The sequence below is a fragment of the Bos indicus genome, chromosome 26 (assembly GCF_029378745.1).
Source record: "Bos indicus isolate NIAB-ARS_2022 breed Sahiwal x Tharparkar chromosome 26, NIAB-ARS_B.indTharparkar_mat_pri_1.0, whole genome shotgun sequence".
NCBI classification, from domain to species: domain Eukaryota; kingdom Metazoa; phylum Chordata; class Mammalia; order Artiodactyla; family Bovidae; genus Bos; species Bos indicus.
Genome location: NC_091785.1, coordinates 20,922,562 through 20,950,531, shown reverse-complemented (window position 1 = coordinate 20,950,531; position 27,970 = coordinate 20,922,562). Strand labels below are relative to the sequence as shown.

The 27,970-nt window shown below is 40.9% G+C and overlaps 1 protein-coding gene and 1 non-coding gene across 3 annotated transcripts; both read left to right on the top strand.

The window, feature by feature from the left end:
* Positions 1-2: 2 nt before the first annotated feature.
* On the top strand, positions 3-27,959 carry LOC109553151 (cytochrome P450 2C23-like). 2 transcript variants are annotated; one of them, XM_019953106.2, is made up of 9 exons: positions 3-292; positions 2,276-2,438; positions 15,683-15,832; positions 16,451-16,611; positions 17,118-17,294; positions 20,290-20,449; positions 22,287-22,474; positions 24,682-24,823; positions 27,268-27,959. In XM_019953106.2, the coding sequence occupies exons 1-9, from the start codon at positions 110-112 to the stop codon at positions 27,447-27,449; spliced, it is 1,506 nt and encodes a 501-aa protein (XP_019808665.1). In that variant the 5' UTR covers positions 3-109; the 3' UTR covers positions 27,450-27,959. The 2 variants fall into 2 exon arrangements, with proteins under 2 accessions (XP_019808665.1, XP_019808666.1); XM_019953107.2 differs by having other exon boundaries at positions 5-292; positions 20,290-20,431.
* LOC139180040 (U6 spliceosomal RNA) lies at positions 18,814-18,920 on the top strand. The gene has a single exon (XR_011564388.1). It is a non-coding gene; the product is annotated as a U6 spliceosomal RNA (small nuclear RNA).
* Positions 27,960-27,970: the final 11 nt, after the last annotated feature.

Here is a 27,970-nt window from a genome sequence, read left to right as displayed (position 1 = left end):
GCTAAGTCCAAGAACTCAGACCAGCCTTTGACTTAGAGATCATACCCCGGGTGTGTACAAGACTCTGCTAACAAGCAACCCAAACAGTTACTAACACCGAGTAACCAAGATGGAACGACTGGAAATCACTACTCTTGCTCTTGTGATTTGTGTCACTTGCCTGGTTTTTCTTTTTGTGTGGAAGAAAAGTCACAAAGGTTTGGGAAAGCTCCCTCCTGGTCCAACTCCCCTTCCCATCATTGGGAATCTGATGCAACTAAACCTCAAGGACATCCCTGCATCTCTTTCCAAGGTAAGGGGGTTTTATTAGGGGCTGGTCATCTCCAGGTAAAGGGGAGTCACCTTCAGATTATCTTTGTGTCATCTTTAACTTTTCTTATTAATAGTTTTACTCACTGCTAAGGCACTTTGGTGTATCTATTTCTGTATTACAAGACAGATGTTCTCCCCCACCCCCTTTATTTTTTTCTGAATTGGATCACTTTAGAGGTGACAGTGAAGTGTGTTAACCTGACCTGAGATACAGATTGAATTCTAGTGAATGGGAAAATTCTGAAGTCAGAACATATTTTAACCAAAAGTCTTCTAAACCTCTCTGCATGTAACACTAACCAAAAGACAATCAAATGTAAAAAAAAAAAAATGTAAATAATGTCCTTTTATGTTATTATTACTAGTTCAGACTAATCTATGGGATAATTTGTGATCCTCCTTTTGAAGAGTGATCCTCACACCTTGCTCTGACACATCTCAGCTGTGCTCCCCAACTGACATTCACTCCTTTGAGTTCATTGTGCAAGTATACATTCTCCAAAAATTCCCTAATTACTGTCGTCTGACCAATGAATAAAGAAAGTACAATGTGCACGCGCACACACACATGCACATACCGAGGAATATTATTTCCCCTTAATGAAGGAGGAAATCCTGTCACTGACAGCAACATTGATGAACCTGGAGGATATCCTAAATTATAGAAGCCAGGCACAGAAGGACAAATACTATATGAACTCACTTACATGGGGACTCTAAAAGAGTCATAGAAGTAGGGAGTAGAATGGTGGTTGCCAGGGACTGGGGGAGGAAGAGAAATAGGGTGATGTTCAATATTGCTGTAAAAAAGGAAAGTCAAGTTGCCATAGCTAAAAGGGAATGGAATCCAGTGCATAAGCTGGAGGATTGGCCTTTTTCGGGGCATGGAGAGTCATTTATATTAACAGAGAACTATGTATATGGGTACAGATTCAAGTGAACAAGAAGCTATGGTAGCAGCACGTGGACATTCTCTTCCTTCTATTATCTCTGTGAAATAGGGAGCAACATCATCAGCTGAGGGTGAGGTTGGAAGGGAAGGGCCTGATGTTTTGTGCCCCAAAGTACAGAGAGACACTCCTTCAGAGGAACCAAGAAAGTAGTTTCATTCTCCTTGGACAGAGAAAACAGAAAGTAGCAAAATTCTCTACCATTTAAGTGTAAGTTTTAAAAAGTGTAGGAAAGGCAGAAAGAAAAAAGAGGTGGCAAGTTCAGTAAGTTTTGCCATTTAAGAATTTTACTTAAAAAAATGGAGGATTGTAATATGCATATGGATCTTTAAATGTAACTTTATTTTTGTTCAACTATTTAGAACATGAACATGTTTCCATACCATCATACATCTTCACATAAGTACTTTCAAATGGCTACGTTAAATTCACATGCATGGATGTAAAATACATTTGAAAACAAATCCCTAGCTGGCAGCTGTTTTAGTACTCTATTTTTCCCCTTGACACAATGCTATCATAAATATGTAATTTCATTCTTTTTAATACCTACTAAGTAAGCTGTCTTTGTCTTGTCATGGCTGCTTCCTTCTCATCTCTAGTTTTTTCTTAAACGTCACCTCCTCATAGAATTCTCATCTATTTTGTTAAGTTTTCCCATTATCATCTAGCATAAGTACATTCTTTACCACTTTCATAGAATCATGTGCAGCTTGTATTGCAAATGTAGTTTGTTTTGCGCCTGTTACTTCCACTAGACTCTAAGTTCCGTGAGGGTTCCCGGCACAATGTCTGACAGAATATAATTGCTTAGTAAATATTTATATTGCTCAGTGGTTGCATGTATAGATGAAGGAAAGAATGAATCCATGACTGTAGCCCAGGTTAAATGACTGAAAGGAACTTAATGGAGCAAAGTCTAAGCTACGTGTGAATCATTAGTTAATTCCCACCAAAGCCTCCAATGGAGAGATTTCACAATAGCCCTTATAGTTGTTTGCATCTCTTTACAGTTGGCCAAACAATATGGACCTGTTTACACTCTGCACCTTGGATCCCAGACCACTGTGGTCTTACATGGATATGAAGTGGTGAAGGAAGCTCTAATTGACCAAGGTGATGAATTCCTTGGCAGAGCACATTTTCCTATTATTGACGATACCCAGAGAGGATATGGTATGTTTCAAAATACAAGTTAATTCTTTTTAGAAAAAAAGTGTGATTAACCTAATGAGTATCTGTTTTGCAACAAGCAATAAATTAGATGCTGCAATACTGCACTGCAATTCAGATACTAACTACTCAGAGTTAGTCCATACTCCATATGTTAAGTGTGTGTGTGTGTGTGTGTGTGTGTGTGTGTGTGTGTGCGCGCGCGCGCGTGCACGTGCATGCTAAGTCGCACACGCGCCTGCTAAGTCGCTTCAGTCATGTCCCATTCTTTGTGACCCTATGGACTGTGGCCTGCTAGACTAATCTGTTCATGGAATTCCCCAGCCAAGAATACTGGAGTGGGTTGCCATGCCCTTCTCTAGGGGATCTTCCCGACACAGGAATCAAACCCAGGTCTCATGTCTCCTACAGTAGCAGGCAGTTTCTTCACCACTAGTGACCACCTGGTAAGCCTTACGTTAAGGGCATCATTCTCCAAAAGACTACCCTCGCTTCTATTGTCAGCCACAAGTTCAGAGGTCTCCAGATTACCCACACTTATAACCAGCTGGCTAAAAATTCAGGGTTTCCATGACCACCTAGGTTCAATAATTTACTGGAATGACTCACAGAACTCAGGAAGATGCCATACTTACAATCACAATTCTATTACATATGAAAGCTACAAATGGAGAGACACGTTGGACAAGGTTTAGGAGTGCCCCAGATGCAGAGCTTCTGTATTCATTCTCTTGCAAGGAATCAGAATGCATTGCCCATTCAATGTGTTGGTATATTCACCAACCCAGAATCTCATCAGAGCTTCGGTGTTGGGAGGTTTTCACTGGAACTTCATTACTTGAGCACAGTTGATTGATTGATTGGCCATCTGATAGAACTCAGTCTCTAGCTTCTTCCATTCCTTGAAAGTCCTAAGGTCTGGCTGATATCACTTGGGTGAAAGCTTCAGTTCTCTAAATACAAAGTTCATCTTTCTGGGGCCAACTCCATCTTGACAGTGTTAAGGAATCTACCATGAGTTACCTCATTATCATAAACTCAAGTGTGATCCCAGAGGCTCAGCATGAATAACAAACTTCTGTGTTAGAAGTGGGAAAATCCAAGGATTTAGAAGCTGTGTCCCATGAATGGGGACAAAAAACAGATTTTTTTTTTTTTAATTGTACAGCAGATACTCCGATAATTCTATTGAGATAAACATCAAAAACAGACTCCAAGTTCCCTTTAGGATAAATCTGCAAATATGATTGTGATTTTAAAAAAAGCAATCTGGGAACATTTTGAAAATAAAAGTTGTTACCCAAAGGTCTTACGATTTAGAGAGCCATGTTTGGGGTGTCATTTCACAGGGTACAAAGATTGCAGTGACATAGTGGCAGCAACAACAAACAGATGACTAGGTACAGAAATTACTGTGTTTTCAATGTCAGCTCCTGGTTTGGGACTGGTGGGGGGATGGAGAGGTGGGAGTGAGGGGGTGGAGAGAGGGTGGTAAGATCAGAGTGGTAACACACAGGGAGCTACAGTGGTACTTAGTCAAGTTCAAGTTCTTCAGTGGGACAACAGGCTCACAGATAATTATTTTCTTACTATGTTTCAAAACTTAGACATATGAAGTATTACACAATAAAAAAAACCTAGGACAGCCTGAAAATCTCCTCTAATCCATTTAAAAATTGTAAAATTGCAAGCCCCAAAGAAATAGAAACTTAATTCTTTTCAAAGCATATTTATGAATAATTAATTAAATATTATGCAGTGTACTAAGTGATGAAAGAGAAACAATTTTTAATCTCTCTTACATTAGATATACATGCTTACCTAAAGAAGCAACCAAACCTTCCCTCTATTTCTTCCCATTTTTTTTAAAAAACAAGTTGATTACGTTGGCTATGTGTGAGGTTTGGAATTAATTTTTTATTTGTTTATATTTGTATCTGCAGAATCTTCGTTGCTGCACAGGCTTTCCCCTAGTCGCAGCAAGTGGAGGCTGCTCCTTGTTGTGGTTCGTGGGCTTCTCATAGCAGTGGCTTCTCTTGCTGTGAAGCACGGGCCCTGGGGCACGCAGGCTTCTGTAGCTGCACCGTGGGCTCAGCAGTTGTGGGTCCTGGTCTCTAGGGCACAGGCTCAATACTTGTGGTGCATGGGATTGTTTGCTCTGTGGCATGTGGAATATATCCTGGCTAGGGATTGAATCCATGTCTCCAGCATTGGCAGGCAGACTGTACCACTACCACCAAGGAAACCCTGAAATTAATTTTTAACTGGAGCAGAAGGTATTGGGCTGGATTGAGCTCAGTTCAGTTCAGTTGCTCAGTCATGTCCGACGCTTTGCAACCCCATGAACCGCAGCATACCAGGCCTCCCTGTCCATCACCAACTCCCAGAGTTCACTCACACTCATGTCCATCGAGTCAGTGATGCCATCCAGCCATCTCATCCTCTGTCGTCCCCTTCTCCTCCTGCCCCCAATCCCTCCCAGCATCAGGGTCTTTTCCAATGAGTCAACTCTTTGCATGAGGTGGCCAAAGTATTGGAGTTTCAGCTTCAGCATCAGTCATCCCAATAAACACCCAGGACTTATCTCCTTTAGGATGGACTGGTTGGATCTCCTTGCAGTCCAAGGGACTCTCAAGAGTCTTCTCTGACACCACAGTTCAAAAGCATCAATTCTTTGGTGCTCAGCTTTCTTTAGAGTCCAACTCGCACATCCATACTTGACTACTGGAAAAACAATAGCCTTGACTAGACGGACCTTTGTTGACAAAGTAATGTCTCTGCTTTTGAATATGCTGTCTAGGTTGGTCATAACTTTCCTTCCAAGGAGTAAGCGTCTTTTAATTTCATGGCTGCAATCACCATCTGCAGTGATTTTGGAGCCCAAAAAAATAAAGTCAGCCACTGTTTCCACTGTTTCCCCATCTATTTCCCATGAAGTGATGGAAGTGGGTGCCATGATCTTAGTTTTCTGTTGTTGAGCTTTAACCCAGCTTTTTCATTCTCCTCTTTCACTTTCATCAAGAGGCTCTTTAGTTCCTCCTCACTTTCTGCAGATGGTGTCATCTGCATATCTGAGGTTATTGATATTTCTCCCAGCAATCTTGATTCCGGCTTGTGTTTCTTCCAGCCCAGCATTTCTCATGATGTACTCTACATAGAAGTTAAATAAGCAGGGTGACAATATACAGCCTTGACGTACTCCTTTTCCTATTTGGAACCAGTCTGTTGTTCCATGTCCAGTTCTAACTGTTGCTTCTTGATCTGCATACAGGTTTCTCAAGAGGCAGGTCAGGTGGTCTGCTATTCCCATCTCTTTCAGAATTTTCCACAGTTTGTTGCAATACACACAGTCAAAGGCTTTGGCATAGTCAATAAGGCAGAAATAGATGCTTTTCTGTAACTCTCTTGCTTTTTCCATGATCCAGTGGATGTTGGCAATTTGATCTCTGGTTCCTCTGCCTTTTCTAAAACCAGCTTGAACATCTGAAAGTTCACGGTTCACATATTGCTGAAGCCTGGCTTGGAGAATTTTAAGCATTACTTTCCTAGCATGTGAGATGAGTGCAGTTGTGTGATTGAGCTCAAGAGGGGGAAAAAATTGCCATTTTCACAACTCTGAGAATGTTGGTTTTTCAACTTTCCTATAAAATTATTGTTACAGGCTTCTCACTTGCCTGTAATGCCTGTAATGGTGATTGGTTGGTTTAGTCACTAACTTGTGTCCAACTCTTGTGACCCCATGGACTGTGGCCTGCCAGGCTCCTAGCCTATGGGATTCTCTAGGCAAGAATACTGGAGTGGGTTGCCATTAATTCAGCTTTTCTTTTCCTAAAACTTTCTATCCTGGAAAATAACAAAGAGAAAAGCCATTCACTGGTATTTTAGTTTTCCTTCTGTATTAGTTTCCTAGGGCTGTCATAATGTACCAAAAACTGGGTACAAACCTTAGGATGACAGAATTTTATTGTCTTACAGTTTTGGAGTCTAGAAATCTGAGATTAAGACGTTAGTGAGGTTGGTTCCTTCTGAGAGCTTGTGAGGGAGAAAAGGTTTCCTGCTTCTCTCCTGGCTTCTGGTGCTTTTCTGGTAACTTTTTTGTTCCTTGACTTGTAGATGTATTGCCTTAATCTCTGATTCATGTTCACATGGCATTTTCTGTTGTTTGCATGTCTCTGTGTCCAAGTTTCCCCTTCCTAGAAGCATACAGTCATGTTTGAACATTCTCTGGCATTGCCTTTCTTTGGGATTGGAATGAAAACTGACCTTTTCAAGTCCTGTGACCACTGCTGAGTTTCCAAGTTTGCTGGCATATTGAGTGCAGCACTGTAACAGCATCATCTTTTAGGATCTGAAATAGCTCAACTGGAATTCCATCACCTCCACTAGCTTTGTTTGTAGTGATGCTTCCTAAGGCCCACTTGATTTAGAATTCCAGGATGTCTGGCTCCAGGTCAGTGATCACACCATCGTGATTATCTGGGTCATGAAGATTTTTTTTGTATAGTTCTTCTGTGTATCCTTGCCACCTCTTCTAACTGTCTTCTGCTTCTGTTAGGTCCATACCATTTCTGTCTTTTATTGTACCCATCTTTGCATGAAATGTTCCCTTGGTATCTCTAATTTTCCTGAAGAGATCTCTAGTCTTTCCCATCCTATTGTTTTCCTCTATTTCTTTGCATTGATCACCGAGGAAGGCTTTCTTATTCTCCCTGCTATTCTTTGGAACTCTGAATTCAAATGGGTATATCTTTCCTTTTCTCCTTTGCCTTTGGTGTCTTTTCTTTTCTCAGCTTTTTGTAAGGCCTCCTCAGACAGCCATTTTGCCTTCTTGAGTTTTTTTTCCCTTGGGTATGGTCTTGATCACTGCCTCCTGTACAATGTCATGAAACTTTGTCCATAGTTCTTCAGATACTCCATCAGACCTAATCCCTTGATTCTATTTGTCACTTCCACTGTATAATCATAAGGGACTTAATTTAGGTCATACCTGAATGGTCTAGTGGTTTTCCTTACTGTCTTCAACTTAAGTCTGAATTCCGCAATAAGGAGTTCATGATCTGAGCCACAGTCAGCTCCCAGTCTTGTTTTTGCTGTTTGTATAGAGCTTCTCCATCTTTGGCTGCAAAGAATATAATCAATCTGATTTTGGTGTTGACCATCTGGTGATGTCCTTGTGTAGTCTTCTCTTGTGTTGTTAGAAGAGGGTGTTTGCTATGACCAGTGGTTCTCTTGGTTGACTATGACCAGTAAGTGAACTGTGAACATTCAGATGTTCAAAATGGATTTAGAAAAGGCAGAGGAACCAGAGATCAAATTGCCAACAGCCACTGGATCATCAAAAAAGCAAAAAAGAGAGTTCCAGAAAAACATCTACTTCCACTTTGTTGATGATGCCAAAGCCTTTGTGTGTATCACAACAAACTGTGGAAAATTAATAAAGAGATGGGAATACCAGACCACCTTACCTGCCTCCTGAGAAATCTGTATGAAGGTCAAGAAGCAGTAGTTAGAACTGGACATGGAACAACAGACTGGTTCCAAATTGGGAAAGGAGTACGTCAAGGCTGTATATTGTCACTCTGCTTATTTAACTTATATGCAGAGTACATCATGAGAAACACTGGGCTGGAAGAAAGACAAACTAGAATCAAGACTGCAGGGAAAAATATCAATAACCTCAGATACGCAGATGACGCCACTCTTATGGCAGAAAGCGAAGAGGAACTGAAGAGCCTCTTGATGAAAGTGAAAGAGGAGAGTGAAAAAGTTGGCTTAAAGCTCAACATTCAGAAAACTAAGATCATGGCATCTGGTCCCATCACTTAATGGCATAGATGGGGAAACAATGGAAACAGTGACAGACTTTATTTTTTGGGGCTCCAAAATCACTGCAGGTAGTGATGGCAGCCATGAAATTAAAAGACACTTACTCCTTGGAAGGAAAGTTATGACTAACCTAGACAGCCTGTTAAAAAGCAGAGACATTACTTTGCCAACAAAGGTCTATCTAGTCAAAGCTATGGTTTTTCCAGTAGTTGTGTATGGATGTGAGAGTTGGACCATAAAGAAAGCTGAGTGGTGTAGAATTGATGCTTTTGAACTGTGGTGTTGGAGAAGACTCTTGAGAGTCCCTTGGACTGCAAGGAGATCCAACCAGTCCATGCTAAAGGAAACCAGTCCTGAATATTCATTGGAAGGACTGATGTTGAAGCTGAAACTCCAATACTTTGGCCACCTAATGTGAAGAACTGAGTCATCTGAAAAGACCCTGATGCTGGAAAAGATTGAAGGCAGGAGGAGACAGGGATGTCAGAGGATGAGAAGTTTGGATGGCATCACCCACTCTATGGATGTGAGTTTGAGCAAGCTCTGGGAATTGGTGATGGACAGGGAAGCCTGGCATGCTGCAGTCCATGGGTTGCAAAGAGTCAGACACAACTGAGCAACTAAACTGAATTGAACAGTCATATTGGATTGTACCCACCCTAATCTCATTTGGCTTCCCTCATAACTCAGTTGGTAAAGAATCTGCCTGAAATGCAGGTGACCCCAGTTCGATTCCTGAGTTGGGAAGATCCACTGGAGAACGAATAGGCTGCCCTCTCCAGTATTCTTGGGCTTCCCTTATGGCTCAGCTGGTAAAGAATCCGCCCACAATGCGGGAGACCTGGGTTCGATCCCTGGGTTGGGAAGATCTCCTGGAGAAAGGAAAGGCTACCCACTCCAGTATGCTGGCCTGGAGAATTGTCCATGGGGTCACAAAGAGTCAGATAGGACTGAGTGACTTTCACTTTCACTAATCTCATTTTAACTTGATTACCTCTGCAAAGATCCTATTTCCAAATAAGGTCATTATATTGGCTGTAATGACCTTATTTAGAAATAAGGCTGTAATTCATAGATACCAGGACCAGGACATCAACGTATTTTGAGGGGAAACAATTCAACCCATAACATCTTTGTAAATGAAATATCTGCTAAAATGCCAGATAGCTTTCTGGCCTAGTGATCTTTGAACTGTGTAATATAGCACTGCAGATTTTGTGTCTAACTAATCAAGTTGTTGAAATATTTCCTGTTAACCATCAACTCACTATTTTACCCAGTGTCTTAATCTTTAAACATTTATCTCATTGGTGAATTGCAACAGCTCGAGTCCTTACTTTACCTTACTCATTCAATCTATACACCAGTTTTAGATGCCATTGTTCACTCACTAAAATACAAAATTTAAAATAACTTGGTACTCTTAAAGGTATGGCTAAATAGCCATTCATTCTTTACCTGCTGCTGCTGCTAAGTCGCTTCAGTCGTGTCTGATTCTGTGCGACCCCATATTCGGCAGCCCACCAGGCTCCCCTGTCCCTGGGATTCTCCAGGCAAGAACACTGGAGTGGGTTGCCATTTCCTTCTCCGATGCACGAAAATGAAAGTGAAGTTGCTCAGTTGTGTCCGACTCTTAGCGACCTCGTGGCCTGCAGCCTACCAGCCTTCTCCGCCCATGGGATTTTCCAGGCAAGAGTACTGGAGTGGGGTGCCATTGCCTTCTCCGCATTCTTTCCCTGGAAGAGTGCAGATGCTATAACATTTTTGGAAAGTAATCTACTATATCTACGGACATATAAACTGTAGAGACCTATTGAGGAATCTAGTTTACAAAAATAGAAGTAAACAGCTATGTAATTATTCACCCGTGCACATACTTGCCCCAAAACAGTGAGTGTGGAGAGGGCATTGCTTCCTTGGAACACTACCCACCAGCAGGGATGCAGGTGCGATAAAGAAGTGTATGTTTTAAAATACATTTACATTATAGGTATACATTCTGAACAAAGCGAGAAAAATAGGAAAGTATTCCAGTTATCTCTTGTGTGACAAACCACCCCAGACTCAGGGATGTAAAACAGTACCCTCCACCCCCCAGCCTTTTTAATGCTCAGGGACTCTGTGATCAGGAATTTGAATAAGACATAGTGGAATTGGCTTTTCTCTGATCCACAAGGCCTTGGGCCTTAGCAGATATCCTTTTGTGTTTCCCAAATAAAGCTGCTAAGGGTGATTCGAATAGCTGAGGGCTGAAATCACATGGAGGCTTCTTCGTTTACAAGTCTGGCTTTTGGGGATGACCCAAAGGTTGAGCTCAGCTGGGCCTGTCAACAGAGCATCTGCCCGTGGCCTGCCCATGTAGCTTGGGCTTCTCGCTGGTACCTGGAGTCCAGGAGGGGGCATCCTGAGGAAGCATGTGAGCATTTCAAGCTGTGAAGCTTCTTCAGACCAAATCTCAGAACATAGAACCATTTTATTCATTGCAAGTAATTCCCAAAAGCCAACCCTAATCCAAATGGACAGGAATTAGGTTTCCTTTCTTGATGGGGAAGGGGTGGTGGGCACACTACAGAAGAGAATGAGGGGTGAGAGATATGGCTGTGGTTCACTCTGGAAATGCAATCTGCCCTCAACAAACAGGTGGAAGAGGAAAGTGTCACCTTAGCACTGATACAAGAAAACCCGAAGAACAGAAGTTTAAGTGGGAGCCAAGTGTTCCTGCAGTGGAGGCCAGAATTAGAGAGACTTCTGCATTGAGTCACAGACAACCCTGGACCAAAGCTGAACTCTATTCATAGAAAAGAAGAGACTGACTTCTGTGTGTGAGATTCATATGTATAATCGCAGATCTCGACTCTCCAAAAGCTTTTTAATTTAGAAATAGGGATATAGGTTCAGTCACTGGGTCAGAAAGATCCCCTGGAGAAGGAAATGGCAACCCATTCCAGTATTCTTGCCTGGGAAATGCCATGGACAGAGGAGCCTGGTGGGCTATATAGTCCATAGGGTCACTGAGTTGGACACAACTTAATGATTACACAACAAAAACAAGATGTCAGATTTCCCTCTGAAATAGATATTATCAAGAGCTTTGGCCTTAAACTTTTAACTGACAGCATCAGTGAATCAAAGCAGCTTTCACATAGCTCACTTATTGTAATCAGTCCCTAGAAAATATTTTAGCACTCTCCCGCTATCACCTTTACCTGGCATCTACGTGAGCCCTGGAAGAATTCAACCATCTTCTCTGTGTTTGTACTCAGAAGATAAACACAGCTAGAGAAATTCTCTCAATAATTACACTGACTTCCCTTTAAATTAATACCTTTAAACCTCAATTAGCCTCTTACTACATGTTTCTCTGTCTGGCTCCTTTTTCTACTCGTATTCACACCCCCACTATGCATTTCCTCTCTTAGAACCATTGTATCATAACTCATTGTAACAACAGAAGCATCAGAAAGGAATTTTCTGTTTCTTAACGTTTTATCTGTAGGTCTATCTGCCTCTGCACCCACACTCTGCTTTTTTCCCTGGGTTACAATAGACAAATGTCCCTATAGCATCTCACCTTCCCAAGGATCTTACTTCTTTGGTAGTGCCTTCTCCATCCCAGATTATCCATCGCTCTCTTCTTGTCTTAAAAGCCACTTGCCTTTCTTGCCTTATTTGCCCTGGTTCCCAGTGCTACAGGTACTGCAGACTGAAATTCCCACAGCTGGCTCTGGCTGAGATCAACTAAAGAGAGGCACTGGCAAGAGGCTGGGGAATGGAAGGAGAGCCAGAGGTCCCCCTGTCTGTGCCTCAGATAGCATCTCTTACAAGAGCTGCATGTCCCCCATAACTCCAGCTCCTTCAGAACAGGACCACTCTGGTTCCAATTCTGGCCAGGTAACCCCAGCCATTGAGCTCCTTTGTCCCTTCCATGGGAAGATGGCAGCAGTTTTCTGCTGTTGATAATTATCAGTTGTCTGGCTGTCCCTGGTTTAACCTCTCAGTGTTTCCATCACCCTAAAACAAATTCCCTGGATTAAATTTCCTTTGTTTTAAATACTTAGAGAGGCTTCTCTTTTCTTGGTTGGACTGTGACTGATAAACTCACTCTCCACTGGACCATTCCCAGGAGCATGTGAGGATTCCATAGCACTCACCTCACAAGCCCCTTGAGTTACTGCCCCAGGTTTCTTGCCCCTTAACAACCAAACTTCTCCAAAGAGACATTCACAATGATGGAGGAATTTGTTTGTAGAAACTATCTTGAGAGATAATACAGGATGTGGGAAAATATAAACATGAACGTTCACAGTAGTAATATTTTTAGGATCTGCTATATGCATAGCAGGTGTCAACTAAACAAAAAGTACACAACGTGAGAGCTGTGAGTTCACTTTTATTTGGGGACTTCCTGAGGCCTACAGCCCAGGAGACAGCCCCTCAGATAGCTCTGAAGAGCTCTGAAGAACTCTGAAGAGCGAGACGGGAAAGTCAGTATATAAAATGATTTGGTGAAGGGGGTACTTGCAATCAACACCCATCTCGGTAGAAGGCTGCTCCTAGTCACAAGGATTGGATGTCTCCTGAAGTGATTTTAGTGCTTTTCTAAGGATGAGAAAATGAATAAAATTGAGATCATAAAATTTTCTCCTGAAAATATCTAACTATATGAAGGCCCATTCTGTCAGTTTCCCCAGAGCACAGGGTACCTCATCCCTGATCTCCACCCTAAATGCCTTTCAGTGACTGCAGTGGCTAATGATCTAACCCTTGTAGAGCGGGATGGTGAGCAAAATGCCTTTGTTGTCACAGGAAAGTAATGAAAATTTATTAAATAAATGGAAGAATAAATGAAGTGCAAAAGACACAGCAATATTTGAAAGTCTAATTAAGAATTAAATAAATAATTTTGCCACATTTATGATTGCCTTTTGATTTAAAGATGATGTAAAAACAGTTAAAAATTTGAAGAGATGAAAATATTCCTAAAGTTCAATAATAATAATGTTAGACATTATCTAACATTAGATAATAATAATAACATTATTATTATCTAATAATAATGTTAGTCATAATAATGTTAGACATTATAATGTTAGACAATAATAATGTTAGACATTATAATAATTGGATTATTATTGACTTGAATTATTATTGTAATAACTATAATTATATAATAGCTGCTGCTGCTGCTGCTGCTGCTGCTAAGTCGCTTCAGTCGTGTCCGACTCTGTGCGACCCCAGAGACGGGCAGCCCACCAGGCTCCCCCGTCCCTGGGATTCTCCAGGCAAGAACACTGGAGTGGGTTGCCATTTCCTTCTCCAATGCATGAAAGTGAAAAGTGAAAGTGAAGTCGCTCAGTCATGTCCGACTCTTAGCGACCCCATGGACTGCAACCTACCAGGCTCCTCCACCCATGAGATTTTCCAGGCAAGAGTACTGGAGTAGGGTGCCATTGCCTTCTCCGATATAATAGCTAGTATTTATTAAATACTTCTTGTGTGCCAGATACCATGCTAGGGGTTTCACATGTATTACCATATTCAGTTACCATGATGGCCCCATGAGGAGGATATTTTTTATTTCCATTCAACAGATGAAAAGCTGAGGCAACAGAAGTTAATTGCTCATCAAAATTAGAAACTTTTGGAGCAGACTTGAATTCAGTTTGCCTAACTCTAGAGCCCAGAACCAATAACCATAGTCCATAGTCTTAATACACTAATCTCTGTTTTAATTTTTTGATTTTTTTTTTTTGGTTCAGAGTTAGAGCCAAGGGGGAGAATGATGGAAAGTTTTGAAGAGTTTAAAGGTGTCATAATGAGACCGGCTGGGGAGGTAGGGGGTTGTTTTTTGTTGTTGTTCAGTCGATAAGTCGTGTTCGACTCTGCGACCCCATGGACTGCAGCACGCCAGGCTTCCCTGACCTTCATTATCTCCCTGAGTTTGCTCAAACTCATGCCCATGGAGTCAGTGATGCCATCCAACCATCTCATCCTCTGTCATCCCCTTCTCCTTTTGCCCTCAGTCTTTCCCAGGATTAGGGTCTTTCCGAATGAGTCAGCTCTTCGCATCAGGTGGCCAAAGTATTGGAGATTCAGCTTCAGCACCAGTCTTCCCAATGAATATTCAGGACTGATTTCCTTTAAGATTGACTGGTTTGATTTCTTTGCTGTCCAGGGGACTCTCATGAGTCTTTTCCAACACCACAGTTCAAAAGCATTGATTCTCTGGCACTCAGCCTTCTTTATGGTGAGAGGTGGGTATAGGGAAATCCACTGAATGCTTTTTAGCACCAGAAAAATTGTCCTCGTATTTGATTTTGAGGAACCTAGAAACTCTAAATCTAGGAAACTGGTTTGAAGATGATCATAACCTTAGAAGCTGAAGTGTGGTAGTGTAGTTTGAATTGACAAGAAGGGACAGATGAGAAAGACATTTTGAAGGTGGCATCGACAGAATTTACCAAATGCAGCTGTATAGGGAAAGAGGGGTGTGAAAAATGCCCTGAGGTTTGGGTTTGGGGTACTAGGAAACATGGTACATTGAGAGAAATAGGAAATTCAGGACATATACAGAGGAAGAAATGAAAAAGCATTGGGTGTGAACATACTGAGTTCCTTTGTTTCTGAGTTCCTTTTGGTTCAGATTAGCTAACAGCTGTAGTAAATTTGGAGGTGAATAGACATGCATATTCCCTATTACTCTGCTTTGCAATTGCTTATCCTCTAATACGGGCTTCCTTAGTGGCTCGGACCTTAAAGAATCCGCCTGCAATGCAGGAGACCTAGGTTAGTTCCCCCAAGTTGGGAAGATCCCCTTGAGAAGGGAATGGCTACCCACTCTAGTAGCTCAGCTGGTAAAGAATCCACCTGCAATGCAGGAGACCTGGATTCGATCCCTAGGTTGGGAAGATCCCCTGGAGAAGGGAACAGTTACCCACTCCAGTATTCTTGCCTGGAGAATTCCATGGACAGAGAAGCCCTGTGGGCTACAGTCCGTGGGGTTGCAAATCCTCTAGTAGAGGAAGTCATGGGTAGAACTAAACCACAAGTCAGAGGGATGTTAAGTGCAAAAACAGACACTCAGGAGAGGGGTTTGTGGGAAGACATGGCAGTCTTTACCATCTTTAACAAAACCAGACAGATGGCCTTCCCCACACTTGGGAATGTTCCCTATGTGCCAATGATCCTGCCCCCTGTCTCCATCACCTTTGTCCTCTGTTGACCAGAACTTGGGTTTTATTTTCTTTGTGACAAATATTTTACCCAAACCAAAGAATATGTTGCGCTCTTCAAAGGCCAGTTGCTAAATTCCTGGTAAGGGGCAGTGGCCACAGCGCAGGGTGGACACAAGAGATCAGCTTCTGGGGACATCCAATTCTATGATGCCAAACCACTTTTCTGCTCTTTGCTTCTTTTCCTAGGACTCATTTTCAGCAATGGAGACACGTGGAAGCAAATGCGGCGCTTCTCCCTTATGACCCTAAGGAACTTTGGGATGGGGAAGAGGAGCCTTGAGGAGAGGATCCAAGAGGAGGCCCAGTTTCTGGTGGAGGAGTTCAGGAAATCAGAGGGTTTGTTCCATGGACCATCTTTTGGGCCAAGGGGCTACTGCGCACACAGCCCTTCCCACCAAAGCTCCTCCTTCAGGAGATGCTCAGCAGTCCACAATCTGCTCTATTAACCAGGGCATTGGCAAGGAAAAGCGGGGCAGGAGGAAAATGACTCAAAGCTGTTACTTAGGATCCTTGAATCCCTTTGTTTGGATTCACCTTCCAACTTCAGCACTTACTGGATGTGTAAATTTGGGCAAGTTATTTAATTTCTCTAAGGTGCAGTTTCCTCATCTGAAAAATGCGTCTAAAAATCAAATCTCAGATTGAGGGTTGGATAATACAGTTTGCAAAACATTTACACAGTATCCAGTATATGGTAAATATTCTATAATATTACTTGCTCCTCTTATGACTGTCACCATATTCACTGAATAATAACAACCAGTGGTAGCATAGTATAATACTATAGAGCATGAGTGTTAATGTTAGTAGAAGATGCTTACATCCTAATTTGAAGAAGTTTAGAGAAAATAAAATGTAAGTAACCATCTGAGGAGGAGGGAGGCCACCTTCTTGAAACCCTAATGCAGGCTAATGAAGATTCTAAATGTTAGAGTTGTTTTTTGTTCACACCAGCTCAGCCCTTTAACCCTGCTGTCACCCTGTCCTGTGCTACCTGCAACATCATCTGCTCCATCCTCTTCAACGAACGTTTCCACTACCAAGATAAGACCCTTCACTCCCTGCTGGATTTGTTAAATAAAAATTTTAATCGAATAAGCTCTCTCTGGAACCAGGTAAGGTCAAGTCTCCATTTAACCTTGCACTTGACCTCTTGGGCATACTGGGAGCCCACAAGCAGGATAAAGAGCTGCAAGCTGCCCACCTTGTCCCATGAGCATGCGCCAAGGCAAGCACCGCCCCCGTCCCTCATGTGTGGCTTATGTCAAGTGGATTAGTATAGTGTCACTCAGACCAGCACCTGTGAAGGCTGCCTTCTGCTCGCTTCTGTGAGGTGATTCCCTCAAAAGAAGACGTCATGTCCCAGTCCCCTGCATTTCTTTTAAGGCTCCTGTGCACATTCTCCCCCTCTTACTCTGAGGTTGGCTGAGGGTGGTTGAGCAGGAGATGAGAAGGGGCGACTCTAGTGTATGTGACGGTTAACCTCCCTTCTCTTTAGCTTGAAAGCTGGAGGAAGGGATTCTCCCTGGCCAGACCCTGCAGAGAGTTCGGTGCTCCACTTAGAAACCCTGGTGTCTCTTCACAAACTGAATTGCTTGTGTATTTTTTGTTTTCATTTTAGATTTACAATCTATGGCCAAAACTCATAAAGCCTCTCCCTGGAGAGCACAGAGCATTTTCAAAAAGGCTTAAGGATGTTCACTACTTTGTTCTGGAAAAAGTGAAGGAGCATCAAAAGTCCCTGAATCATAATAACCCTCGAGACTACATTGACTGTTTCCTCAGCAGGATGGAGCAGGTATTGTACATGACATCTTTCCCCAATACTATATTTTATCAGTCCGTGGGAATGCAGGAAAGCATAATCATACCATGTTGGTAATTCTTGATATTTTGATATCTTGTGGCAGTGGGGTATGCTATTAACAATAGTAGAAATTTTTCATAGTGCAGAAATTTTAAAAGAAGAAAAGCCCCCCTTTTCCTTTGTATTTCTTTTTTTTCTTTTTAAAATTTATTTATTTTAAATGAAACAAAGAGATATATTTTTAACAATAAAGGATACAATTAAAAAAGAAGATCAGATCAGATCAGATCAGTCGCTCAGTCGTGTCTGACTCTTTGCAACCCCATGAATCGCAGCACGCCAGGCCTCCCTGTCCATCACCAACTCCCGGAGTTCACTGAGACTCACGTCCATCGAGTCAGTGATGCCATCCAGCCATCTCATCCTCTGTCATCCCCTTAGACATCATAAACCTTTAGACAACTTAACAACAAAGAAACAAAAATACATAAAGCAAAAATCAGAAGAAACATAAGGGAAAAGAAAAAATATACAATCACAGTGAAAAATATTAACATTTCTCTGAGAATATTTTATCAAGTGCAGAAAAAATCAGAATAGAAGCATCTTGAATGATGTCATTAATAATATAAATGTAATACATTTGTATTTAATTAATTTATATTAATCATATCCTACACAAATATATTTAAATTTTGTCTTTCGTGTGCTGTTATTAGATGTCCATAGGACATTTAGAAAAATTGGCAATAAGATAAACTTTACTAAATTTCAAAAAGTAGAATTCTTTTGTATGTGTGTGATTCAGTTGTACATATACACATATATTATTTTCGAAGTTATTTCCCATTATAGGTTATTTCAAGAGATTGACATAGTTCCCTGTGCTATACATAAACCTTTGTTGCATATCTATTTTTCTAAATTAGAAATCTAGTATTCTATTCATACTAAGTCAAACAAGTGGAATCAAAATGTCATAAATTTTTTAGTTGGGCAAAAACTCGAAAGTTTTCTAAAAATATATATTATACATATTATTTCCTTTTATTTCTATTTACTTCCTGTACTTGGACACTAGCATTTAATGAAATCTTCTCAGTATATATTTATGATGAGCTACATATATGTATATTTATGCATGTTTCTGAGCATATATTTATCTTACTGTGGCTAAAAGACACACACATCTTCTTTGCACACCCATTGTCTGCCATTGTGTGCCACAATGTTTCCCAGGGAGTATGTCATAGACCAATACATTATAAACACTGGATTGTATTTTCCCATGAAACAATTTCGTTAATTAAAACTAACAGTGGATAAAAGATTCTAAAGAAATACATTATAATTAACCATCGGTGGTCTTAAACATATTGAATAGCAAGTATCACACAGCCACCAGCTCTTAGAACATCACTGGCTAAGATACCAGCATCAATGTCCATGAGAACATCAGTAGGAAAACGGTCAAAATTGTGACAAACAATAGACTGCAAAAGGATGTTCAGTGCTCATTTTGGCAGCACGTACTCTGAGAGTGGAATGATACAGAGAAGATTAGCATGGCCCCTGTGCAAGGATGGCACACACATTTCTGAAGTGTTCCATATTTTTGTGTGTGCACAAGACTTTTAACCAATATAATTTCAATTTTTGTATTTCTGAAAAAAAGGATATTTCAATATATATACATATGTAACAACTTAAAATCTGAAAATAATTCTTTGAGCCCTGTAAAATTAACCTTGTTTATGCCAAAGTTTGGCTTCCCCAGTAAAGCGTTATTTCAGATGGTAAAGAATCTGCCTGAAAAGCAGGCAAACCCAGGTTTGATCTCTGGGTTGAGAAGATCCCCTGGAGGAGGGAACAGCTGCTCACTCCAGTATTCTTGCCTGGAGAATTCCATGGACAGAGGAATGTGGCAGGCTACAGTCCATAGGACTGCAAAGAGTTGGACACAACTGAGCAACTAATACTTTGAATTTCATGCCAAAATTCCCCAAATATACATAAATAAGCAAAGGAAAAACACTGTGCAATTGTATCATAAGTGTGCAATTTATAGCAAATGGTTAATTACTAATAACCTGTTTAGTCTTCTTAATCTCTGGGAGGGCTGATTTAGAGAGCTTGACTTCCTTAGAAAAAATGCTGAAGGAAGGCATGATGATGCTCTCTTTTCTTCTCAGAAATTTCCTTGGAGTTAGTAGAGACATTCAAGCTCACTCCATTTATCAACAATGTGCATTGAAATATCCTCTTCATTCTGATGGAAAAATTTGTTGTTGGCCCTCAGAGGACTAGATGTTTGTCTGGGAAAGAGGAAAAAAAAAAGCTAGGTTTTTAATTCAGTCATTTAAAAATTTTCCTTCGTACCAACTCTCTATCAGTCCATGATTGTTGGTAAAAGGAGTAAAATGATGAATCAAATATTACCCTGAAATTTTCTTTCATAGCACTCATCGTGGTTTAACAAAATATTTAATCGACCTCTATATACTTCACTACAATACTCTAAAGGGCTGGGGTAGTATCGATTTCCCATGCTTTGTATCACTGGTCTGAAGGAAACAGACCAGTTCCAAACCAGTGATTTCTCTACACTGTGCTCACATTGAATTTATCATCTAGTCTTTTTCATTAAATATAATAAAAGAAGATTCCATTAACTGAGTGTTTGTATATAAGAATTGTTCCAAGACCTTCCACTCAGTATCTCTTTTCATCTTTACAATAACCCTATGAGGTATATTCTGTTCTATATCCCAGTATCACAAATGATGAAGTTGAGTAAAGAGGTAAGGTAACTTGTCAAGGGCGTATATCTGATCATTGACTAACCTGGGATTTGAACCAGAAGTTTCAATTCCAAGACTGATTTTTAAACCCTACCATGCACAAAATGAAGCCTATTACTAGTGATGGGGTGTGATCCTGGAGCTCTGATAAACCGTTGCCTTCTTTTTAACTCTGCCATCTACAGGAGAAACAGAACCCAGAGTCTCAATTTCACTTGGAAAACTTAGCAACCTGTGGATCAAATCTGTTTTCAGCAGGAGTAGAGACAACCACTGCCACCCTGAGTTACGGGTTCCTGCTCCTAATGAAATACCCTGAGGTTCAAGGTACAGCAAATATCTTAGGTATTTATTTAGGATAAAATAGGAGCTGCTGGCACTCGTGAAGGTGGGAAGGTACTACAGTCTGTGACAACTTCTCTTTCTCTGGACAGCTTTGGCAAGCATCATGCATAGGGCCACCCATGTGGTTTGGTTTTACAGATCAAAATTCTGTCAAATGATGCTGATAAGGAAGACAGACCTTTACGAATCAAAGACTTTTTAAGTTTAAAAGCAGAGGAGCTTCTGAATCCCAGCTCTTCTATATATGATGTAATGTTGAAGAGTCAGTCCAATTTAGATGAGGGATGCATGGGCTCCTATTTTGGACTCTCATTCTCAGCCGCCAATACCTGACTGTGTGACCTCAAACAAGTTATTTCACTTCACAGGCCTTTGTTTTTTCATCTTGAAAATGGATCAGTCTCCCCAAAGGGGATTTTTAGCTCCAATATAATTTAAAATTCAAAAATGAAATTGTACTAGCTTGATTTTCTCAATCATGTTCTCAGAGCACAGGTCTTAGAAAGCCAGTGTTTATTTTGTTCAACAAAATGGTGTTTGCTGTTCCCACAAAATGTTAGGAGATGGATGATACTGATAGAGGAGATGCTCCCACTAGAGTTAGGATTGAACATTTTCCCTCTGCAGCTGTTTTGCCAGGAATCTGGGGTAAACTTTAATCCCTGCACAGAGGTCATCTCCTCACCTGTACAGGAGGACAAACCAGTTCAGGCAGGAGGCCAAAGACATACCTAATGCAGCTTTTATGTTTCCTGAAGCGAAATCTCTGGTCTTTGCAGCAATATAAAAAATAGAAATTCTATGGCTGCTATCAAAAAGTCTACAAACGATAAATGCTGGAGAGGATGCAGAGAAAAGGGAAACCTCTTACACTGTTGGTGGGAATGCAAACTAGTACAGCCACTATGGAGAACAGTGTGGAGATTCCTTAAAAAATTGGAAATAGAACTGCCATCCGACCCAGCAACCCAATGCTGGGGATACATACTGAGGAAACCAGAATTGAAAGAGACACGTATACCCCAATGTTCATCACAGCACTGTTTACAATAGCCAAGACATGGAAACAACCTAGATGTCCATCGGAAAATGAATGGATAAGAAAGCTGTGGTACATATACACAATGGAATATTACTCAGCTATTAAAAAGAATGCATTTGAATCAGTTCTAATGAGGTGGATGAAACTGGAGTCTATTATACAGAGTGAAGTAAGTTAGAAAGAAAAACACCAATACAGTATATTAATGCATATATATGGAATTTAGAAAGATGGTACAATGACCCTATATGCGAGACAGCAAAACAGACACAAGTGTAAAGAACAGACTTTTGGACTCTGTGGGAGAAGGCGAGGGTGGGATGATTTGAGAGAATAGCATTGAAATATGTATATTACCATATGTGAAATAGATCACCAGTCCAGGTTTGATGCATGAGGCAGGGTGCTCAGGGCCAGAGCACTGGGATGACCCTGAGGGATGGGATTGGGAGGGAGGTGGGAAGGGGTTCAGGATGGGGAACACATGTACACCCATGGCTGATTCATGTCAATGTATGGCAAAAACCACTACAATATTGTAAAGTAATTAGCCTCCAATTAAAATAAATTAATTAATTTAAAAAAGAATATTCTGAGAATAAAGATTTTATACTAAAATTAAAAAAAAAAAAGAAAAAATAGAAATTCTATGAAGAACAGAGATGTGAGTTGTTTAGCAACATGTCTTTGACCTTGGGAGCCTTTTCCAGGCCACTTTCTTTACATGTTGTAAGCATTTCCAAGTATCCAGGGAACATATCTCTTAAGCAGGATTCATGATTCATGTCTCTGCAGCCAAAGTTCATGAAGAAATTGACCGTGTGATTGGACGCACCCGAAGTCCCTGCATGAAGGACAAGATGAAGCTGCCCTATACAGAGGCTGTGTTGCATGAGATACAAAGATACATCACCCTCGTTCCTTCTAACTTACCCCATGCTGTGGTCCAGGACATGAAATTCAGACAATATGTCATCCCCAAGGTTAGAGGTGGCTGGGAAAGCTGGCTGAGATAGAAGGTGCAACATGGTGCCACTCCACCCCACGGTAGATGGGGCCTGTTAGAGGCATCGTAGCTGTTTCAGGAAGAGGCAGTTGAGAGACATGGAAAGAACACGAGGCCTGAGTTACACGGCCTGGGTTTAAACCCGTCACTGCTGTGCAGTGTCCTCTCAGGCCATTGTGTCACCTCTGTGGTTCTGCCTCTGCCTCCCTGGAATGGGGAAGCTAACCCAGGGCTTCCAACGCTCCTCACACTCTCAGATATAATAGGATATATTAAGGGAGAAGTGATTGGCATTAGTATGAATCTTGTGGGAACAGAAATCTGATTTTCCATGATAGATTTTAAAAAGCGGGAAGAGATGGACAGTGTATCTGCAGCTCTAAAGTAATCAAGTGCCAACTTTCTTAAACCCAAATTCTCTCCTCCCGAGATCTCATGTACCAGACATTTGGGGCATTGCTGCCCATAATAGTTAACGATGATCAAAACCTTCACACGGACACGGGATGTAGTCAGCCTTCTGCAGTGATTAAGGGGTTGGGTTTTACATTTGAGAGTGTAGAAGAAGAAGAAAAGGTGTCAAACCTGACCAGACTACCGCAAAACTGAAGCAGCCCCCAACCTTACTGCCAAATCCCAGTGCAAAAGTCTATTAACACATAAGTCTAGTATCACATTAAAAATGCTATTCCACCACCAAGTGAAGGTAATCAGGAACACAGGAAGCTCTAACACCAGAAAATTTGGTTTAATAAAATTCACATAGAAATAGAATTTAAAGAAAAACCACATGGTAATCTCATTTATACAGAAAGTGCTTTTGATAATATTAAAGAGTTTCTGCTCTGTTAGTTGCTCAGTCATGTCCGACTCTTTGTGACTCCACCAGGCTCCTCTGTCCACAGAATTTTCTAGGCAAGAATACTGGAGTGGGTTGCCAATTCCTTCACCAGGAGATCTTCCAGACCCAGGGATTGAACCTGGGTTTCCTGCACTGCAGGCAGATTCTTTATCATCTGAACTACCAGGGAAGCCCCACCTATAATAAAATAGGAATAAATTTCTGATAGCAGTGATTACATTAAGAAGGAAACCAAAGAACTTGAGTATAGGAAAAAGAAACTTATTTTCAACTTGACTTTTTTTTTATACTATGTACATGTATTACCTACTCCAAAAATTGTGAAATAATGTTTCAGGAAATAAAAAATGAAGTAAAATGGAAAGAGGAGGCTTTCGCTTAAATAGGGGTGCTTTATGATCAGATAGAAGTTGGGTCAAATTCTAATTATGCCACTTGCTAATAACCACAAGTAAATTGTTTCTTCTCTCTGAATCTCAATTTCTGCATTTATACAATGAGCCAAAAAAACAAGATCCTAGTGAATATGTTTGAAGTGAGGATTAAATGACATTTATAAACAATTCAACACAGTGTCAGGTAAATGTGAAGCATCCTGTATCAGTGGTCATTATCATTTTGTCATTTAAACCTCACAAGTTCTAATGGGGCAAAGAGGAAAGTGTATGGTGGCTCAGACAGTAAAGAATCTGCCTGCAACACAGGAGACACAGGTTTGATACCTCGGTTGGAAAGATCCCCTGGAGAAAGGAATGGCAACCCCCTCCAGTATTCCTGCCTGAAAAATTCCATGGACAGAGGAACCAGGCTGGCTACAGTTCAGTTCATGGGGTCACCAAGAGCTGGACATGACTAAGCGACAAACATACGCACATGCACGCCATTTTAGAAGTGAGGAGGTGGGCTTTGAGCCAACGGATTTTGTAGATTACAAAGTACTATACTGTATTTTCTTACATTCGCACCTGAATTCAGAAAGAAAAAAATTGTGAAAAGTGAACTCTTCCAATTTGAGGTGGCGGTTCTAGTAAAGCACATGTCTGAACAATATGAGCTGCAAATCTTAGTTTTTGAACAATTGTTTATTGCACATTGACTGTAACAGTTGCTCTTCCCCCAGAGAACTATCTTATTATTCGATAAAAGGTATTGTATGATACTGGGTGTGAAAAAACTCTCACACAAGACAGTGAGAAAGCTCTCATACAAGCTTCAAGAGTGCTCAGTCCTATTTAATCCACTATAATTAAAAGTGTTAGGCTTTTTATGAACTGAAGATAAGTATGATAACATGCCATTCCATCTCTCTTTCTTGGTTCCAGGGTACTACTGTATTGCCGTTACTGTCTTCCGTCTTGTACGACTGCAAGGAGTTTCCTAACCCAGAGAAGTTTGACCCAGGCCATTTTTTGGATAAAAATGGCAGCTTCAGGAAAACAAAATACTTTGTGGCTTTTTCCATTGGTAAGTATAGATACATACCATCCAAACCATACACATGAACCTTTTGAACAACTTTTAGCTTTACTGAATGTACGTAAGTAATCCACTAATGATCACAAAGTTAATCAAATCAATCAGCTATAACCCTCTAAATCAAGATGGAGCCATTTAAGTCTGTATACCAATAGGATCAGATAACTCTTTCAAGGACTATTTTGTTATCTGGTGACTAAGTACAATGTCAGTTTCTAAAGAAATCAAGGCAAATTAATTCAATCCAGATGTCACACATTATCAGATAACAAAGGGACCTCCTTTTGTAGACTCTTACCTATTGATCTCCCTTTTGTAATATACAACTTTTCTAAAACAGAATGTTCAGGTTTCTTTCTTCTTTTAAAATGACTAAACATTATTGTATAATTTTCTGATTCTTAGAGCCAGAGGCCATCAGAGGGACTTTGGTCATTTCATTCTCTTCCTTCCCCTCTGAAATCCAGAGCCCCACATACCCTTGCCTCTTTGCAAGAGCTGATTGGCTCCCAGTTGCTATTTCTCATAAGGTCATAAAGACAACTTAAGATCACTCAGCACATATTTTTTTACTTTGTTATCCTAGTCAATTATTTGATTAGTATTTTCAAAAATAACAGTTAATATGTTTTTACAAGATGGCCTGTGGTATTAAACAATCTTCCATACAAACATGTTTAGGTGGCATTGCGTGATAGCAGTACAATGACTTGTTTAATTAATCTAATATAGGTGTATGTCTAGTTTTCATCTAACTCATCGGAGTCATAAATAATAATGCAAGTGACATCCTCATTGGTGAATCTCTAGTTTCTACAGATAAATCTCCAGGAGAACTACTGAATTAAGAGCATAAATCTCTTTAGAGAAATTTTGGTTTGTTAGAGGAACTGTACCAGTTGATCAGCAAATTTGGAAAACTGAGCAGTGGCCACAGGACCGGGAATGGTCAGTTTGCATTCCAATCCCAAAGAAAGGCAATGCCAAAGAATGCTCAAACTACCGCACAATTGCACTCATCGCACACGCTAGTAAAGTCATGCTCAAAATTCTCCAAGCCAGGCTTCAGCAATACATGAACCGTGAACTTCCAGATGTTCAAGCTGGTTTTAGAAAAGGCAGAGGAACCAGAGATCAAGTTGCCAACATCTTCTGGGTCATCAAGAAAGCAAGAGAGTTCCAGAAAAACATTTATTTCTGCTTTATTGACTATGCCGAAGCCTTTGACTATGTGGATCACAATAAACTGGAAAATTCTGAAGGAGATGGTAATACCAGACCACCTAACCTGCCTCTTGAGAAACCTGTATACAGGTCAGGAAGCAACAGTTAGAACTGGACATGGAACAAGAGACTGGTTCCAAATGGGAAAAGGAGTACGTCAAGGCTGTATATTGTCACCCTGCTTATTTAACTTATACGCAGAGTACATCATGAGAAACGCTGGGCTGGAAGAAGCACAAGCTGAAATCAAGATTGCTGGGAGAAATATCAATAACCTCAGATATGCAGATGACACCACCCTTATGGCGGAAAGTGAAGAGGAACTAAAGAGCTTCTTGATGAAAGTGAAAGAGGAGAGTGAAAAAGCTGGTTTAAAGCTCAACATTGAGAAAACTAAGATCATGGCACCCGGTCCCATCACTTCATGGCAAATAGATGGGGAAACAGTGGAAACAGTGGCTGACTTTATTTTTCTGGGCTCCAAAATCACTGCAGATGGTGATTGCAGCCATGGAATTAAAAGACGCTTATTCTTTGCAAGGAAAGTTATGACCAACCTAGATAGCATATTCAAAAGCAGAGACATTACTTTGTCAACAAAGGTCCGTCTAGTCAAGGCTATGGTTTTTCCAGTGGTCATGTATGGATGTGAGAGTTGGACTGTGAAGAAAGCTGAGTGCTGAAGAATTGATGCTTTTGAACTGTGGTGTTGGAGAAGACTCTTGAGAGTCCCTTGGACTGCAAGGAGATCCAACCAGTCCATCCTAAAGGAGATCAGTCCTGGGTGTTCATTGGAAGGACTGATGTTGAAGCTGAAACTCCAATACTTTGGCTACCTGATGAGAAGAGCTGACTCATTCGAAAAGACCCAGATGCTGGGAAAGATTGAAGGCGGGAGGAGAAGGGGACGACAGAAGATAAGATAGTTGGATGGCATTACTGGCTCAATGGACATGGGTTTGGGTAGACTCCGGCAGTTGGTGATGGACAGGGAGGCCTGGCGTGCTGCAATTCATGGGGTCACAAAGAGTCAGACACGACTGAGCAACTGAACTGAACTGAACCAGTTGATCATCATCTAGCAGTTTCTGACCTGTCCCTTTTCTGAACAATGTTTTCAGTGGCAGTCAGGAGTATGTAATATTTGAATATGAGCTATTGTAATATTTAATTTGGAACAAGCTAATTGAACTGTCTCTTCCTTTCAGGGAAACGGGCCTGTGTTGGAGAGGGCCTTGCCCAAATGGAGCTGTTCCTGTTCTTCACCACCATTCTGCAAAATTTTGTCCTGAAACCCCTGGGGGAGACAAAGGACATAGAGACCAAACCCATTGTTACTGGACTGATCAACATGCCACCACCCTTCAAGCTATGCCTTATCCCCAGATAAAAGAAGAGCTTTTCTCTTTTAACAATTTAAATGAAAGTAATAGCTTTTTCTTCTCACTACTTCTCCCACCCCAATAGTCTCTTTTCACTTTAAATTCTGCTTAGGACAGAAACATGGGCTTCCCTCATAGCTCAGTCGGTAAAGAATCTACCTGTACTGCAGGACAGAAACACTACTCACTAAAAGCTTGATAGACATTTGTTTAAATCTATAAATTCCTTGAAAAAAAGGAGCTGGGTCCTGAAAGCTCCAGGGGTAAAACAATATCTTGTACCCTATAGAGTACTTTATAAACCATGATCCAGCCAAACCAAGCCCAGGCCCACAGAAGGCCTTTATCAGCAAATAGTGGAGCCTTCACTTTTTCTGTGCCTTTGGGGATAGGCTGATAATCTATAATTTTCAAAATAGAGACTATAATGGCCTATGTGTATTTTTTCCTATTTCCCATTGAAAGCACTTACATGATTTCTGCCACATTCACAAAATAAAACCTTTCTTTCCACAGCAGCTTTTCTGTG

Bases quoted from the DNA above. Each gene is read 5' to 3' on its own strand.
- LOC109553151 (XM_019953106.2), top strand. From the start codon at position 110: ATGGAACGACTGGAAATCACTACTCTTGCTCTTGTGATTTGTGTCACT. The intron at 2,439-15,682 runs GTATGTTTCAAA...TTCTTTTCCTAG, and splicing joins CGATACCCAGAGAGGATATG to GACTCATTTTCAGCAATGGA. The intron at 15,833-16,450 runs GTTTGTTCCATG...TGTTCACACCAG, and splicing joins GGAGTTCAGGAAATCAGAGG to CTCAGCCCTTTAACCCTGCT.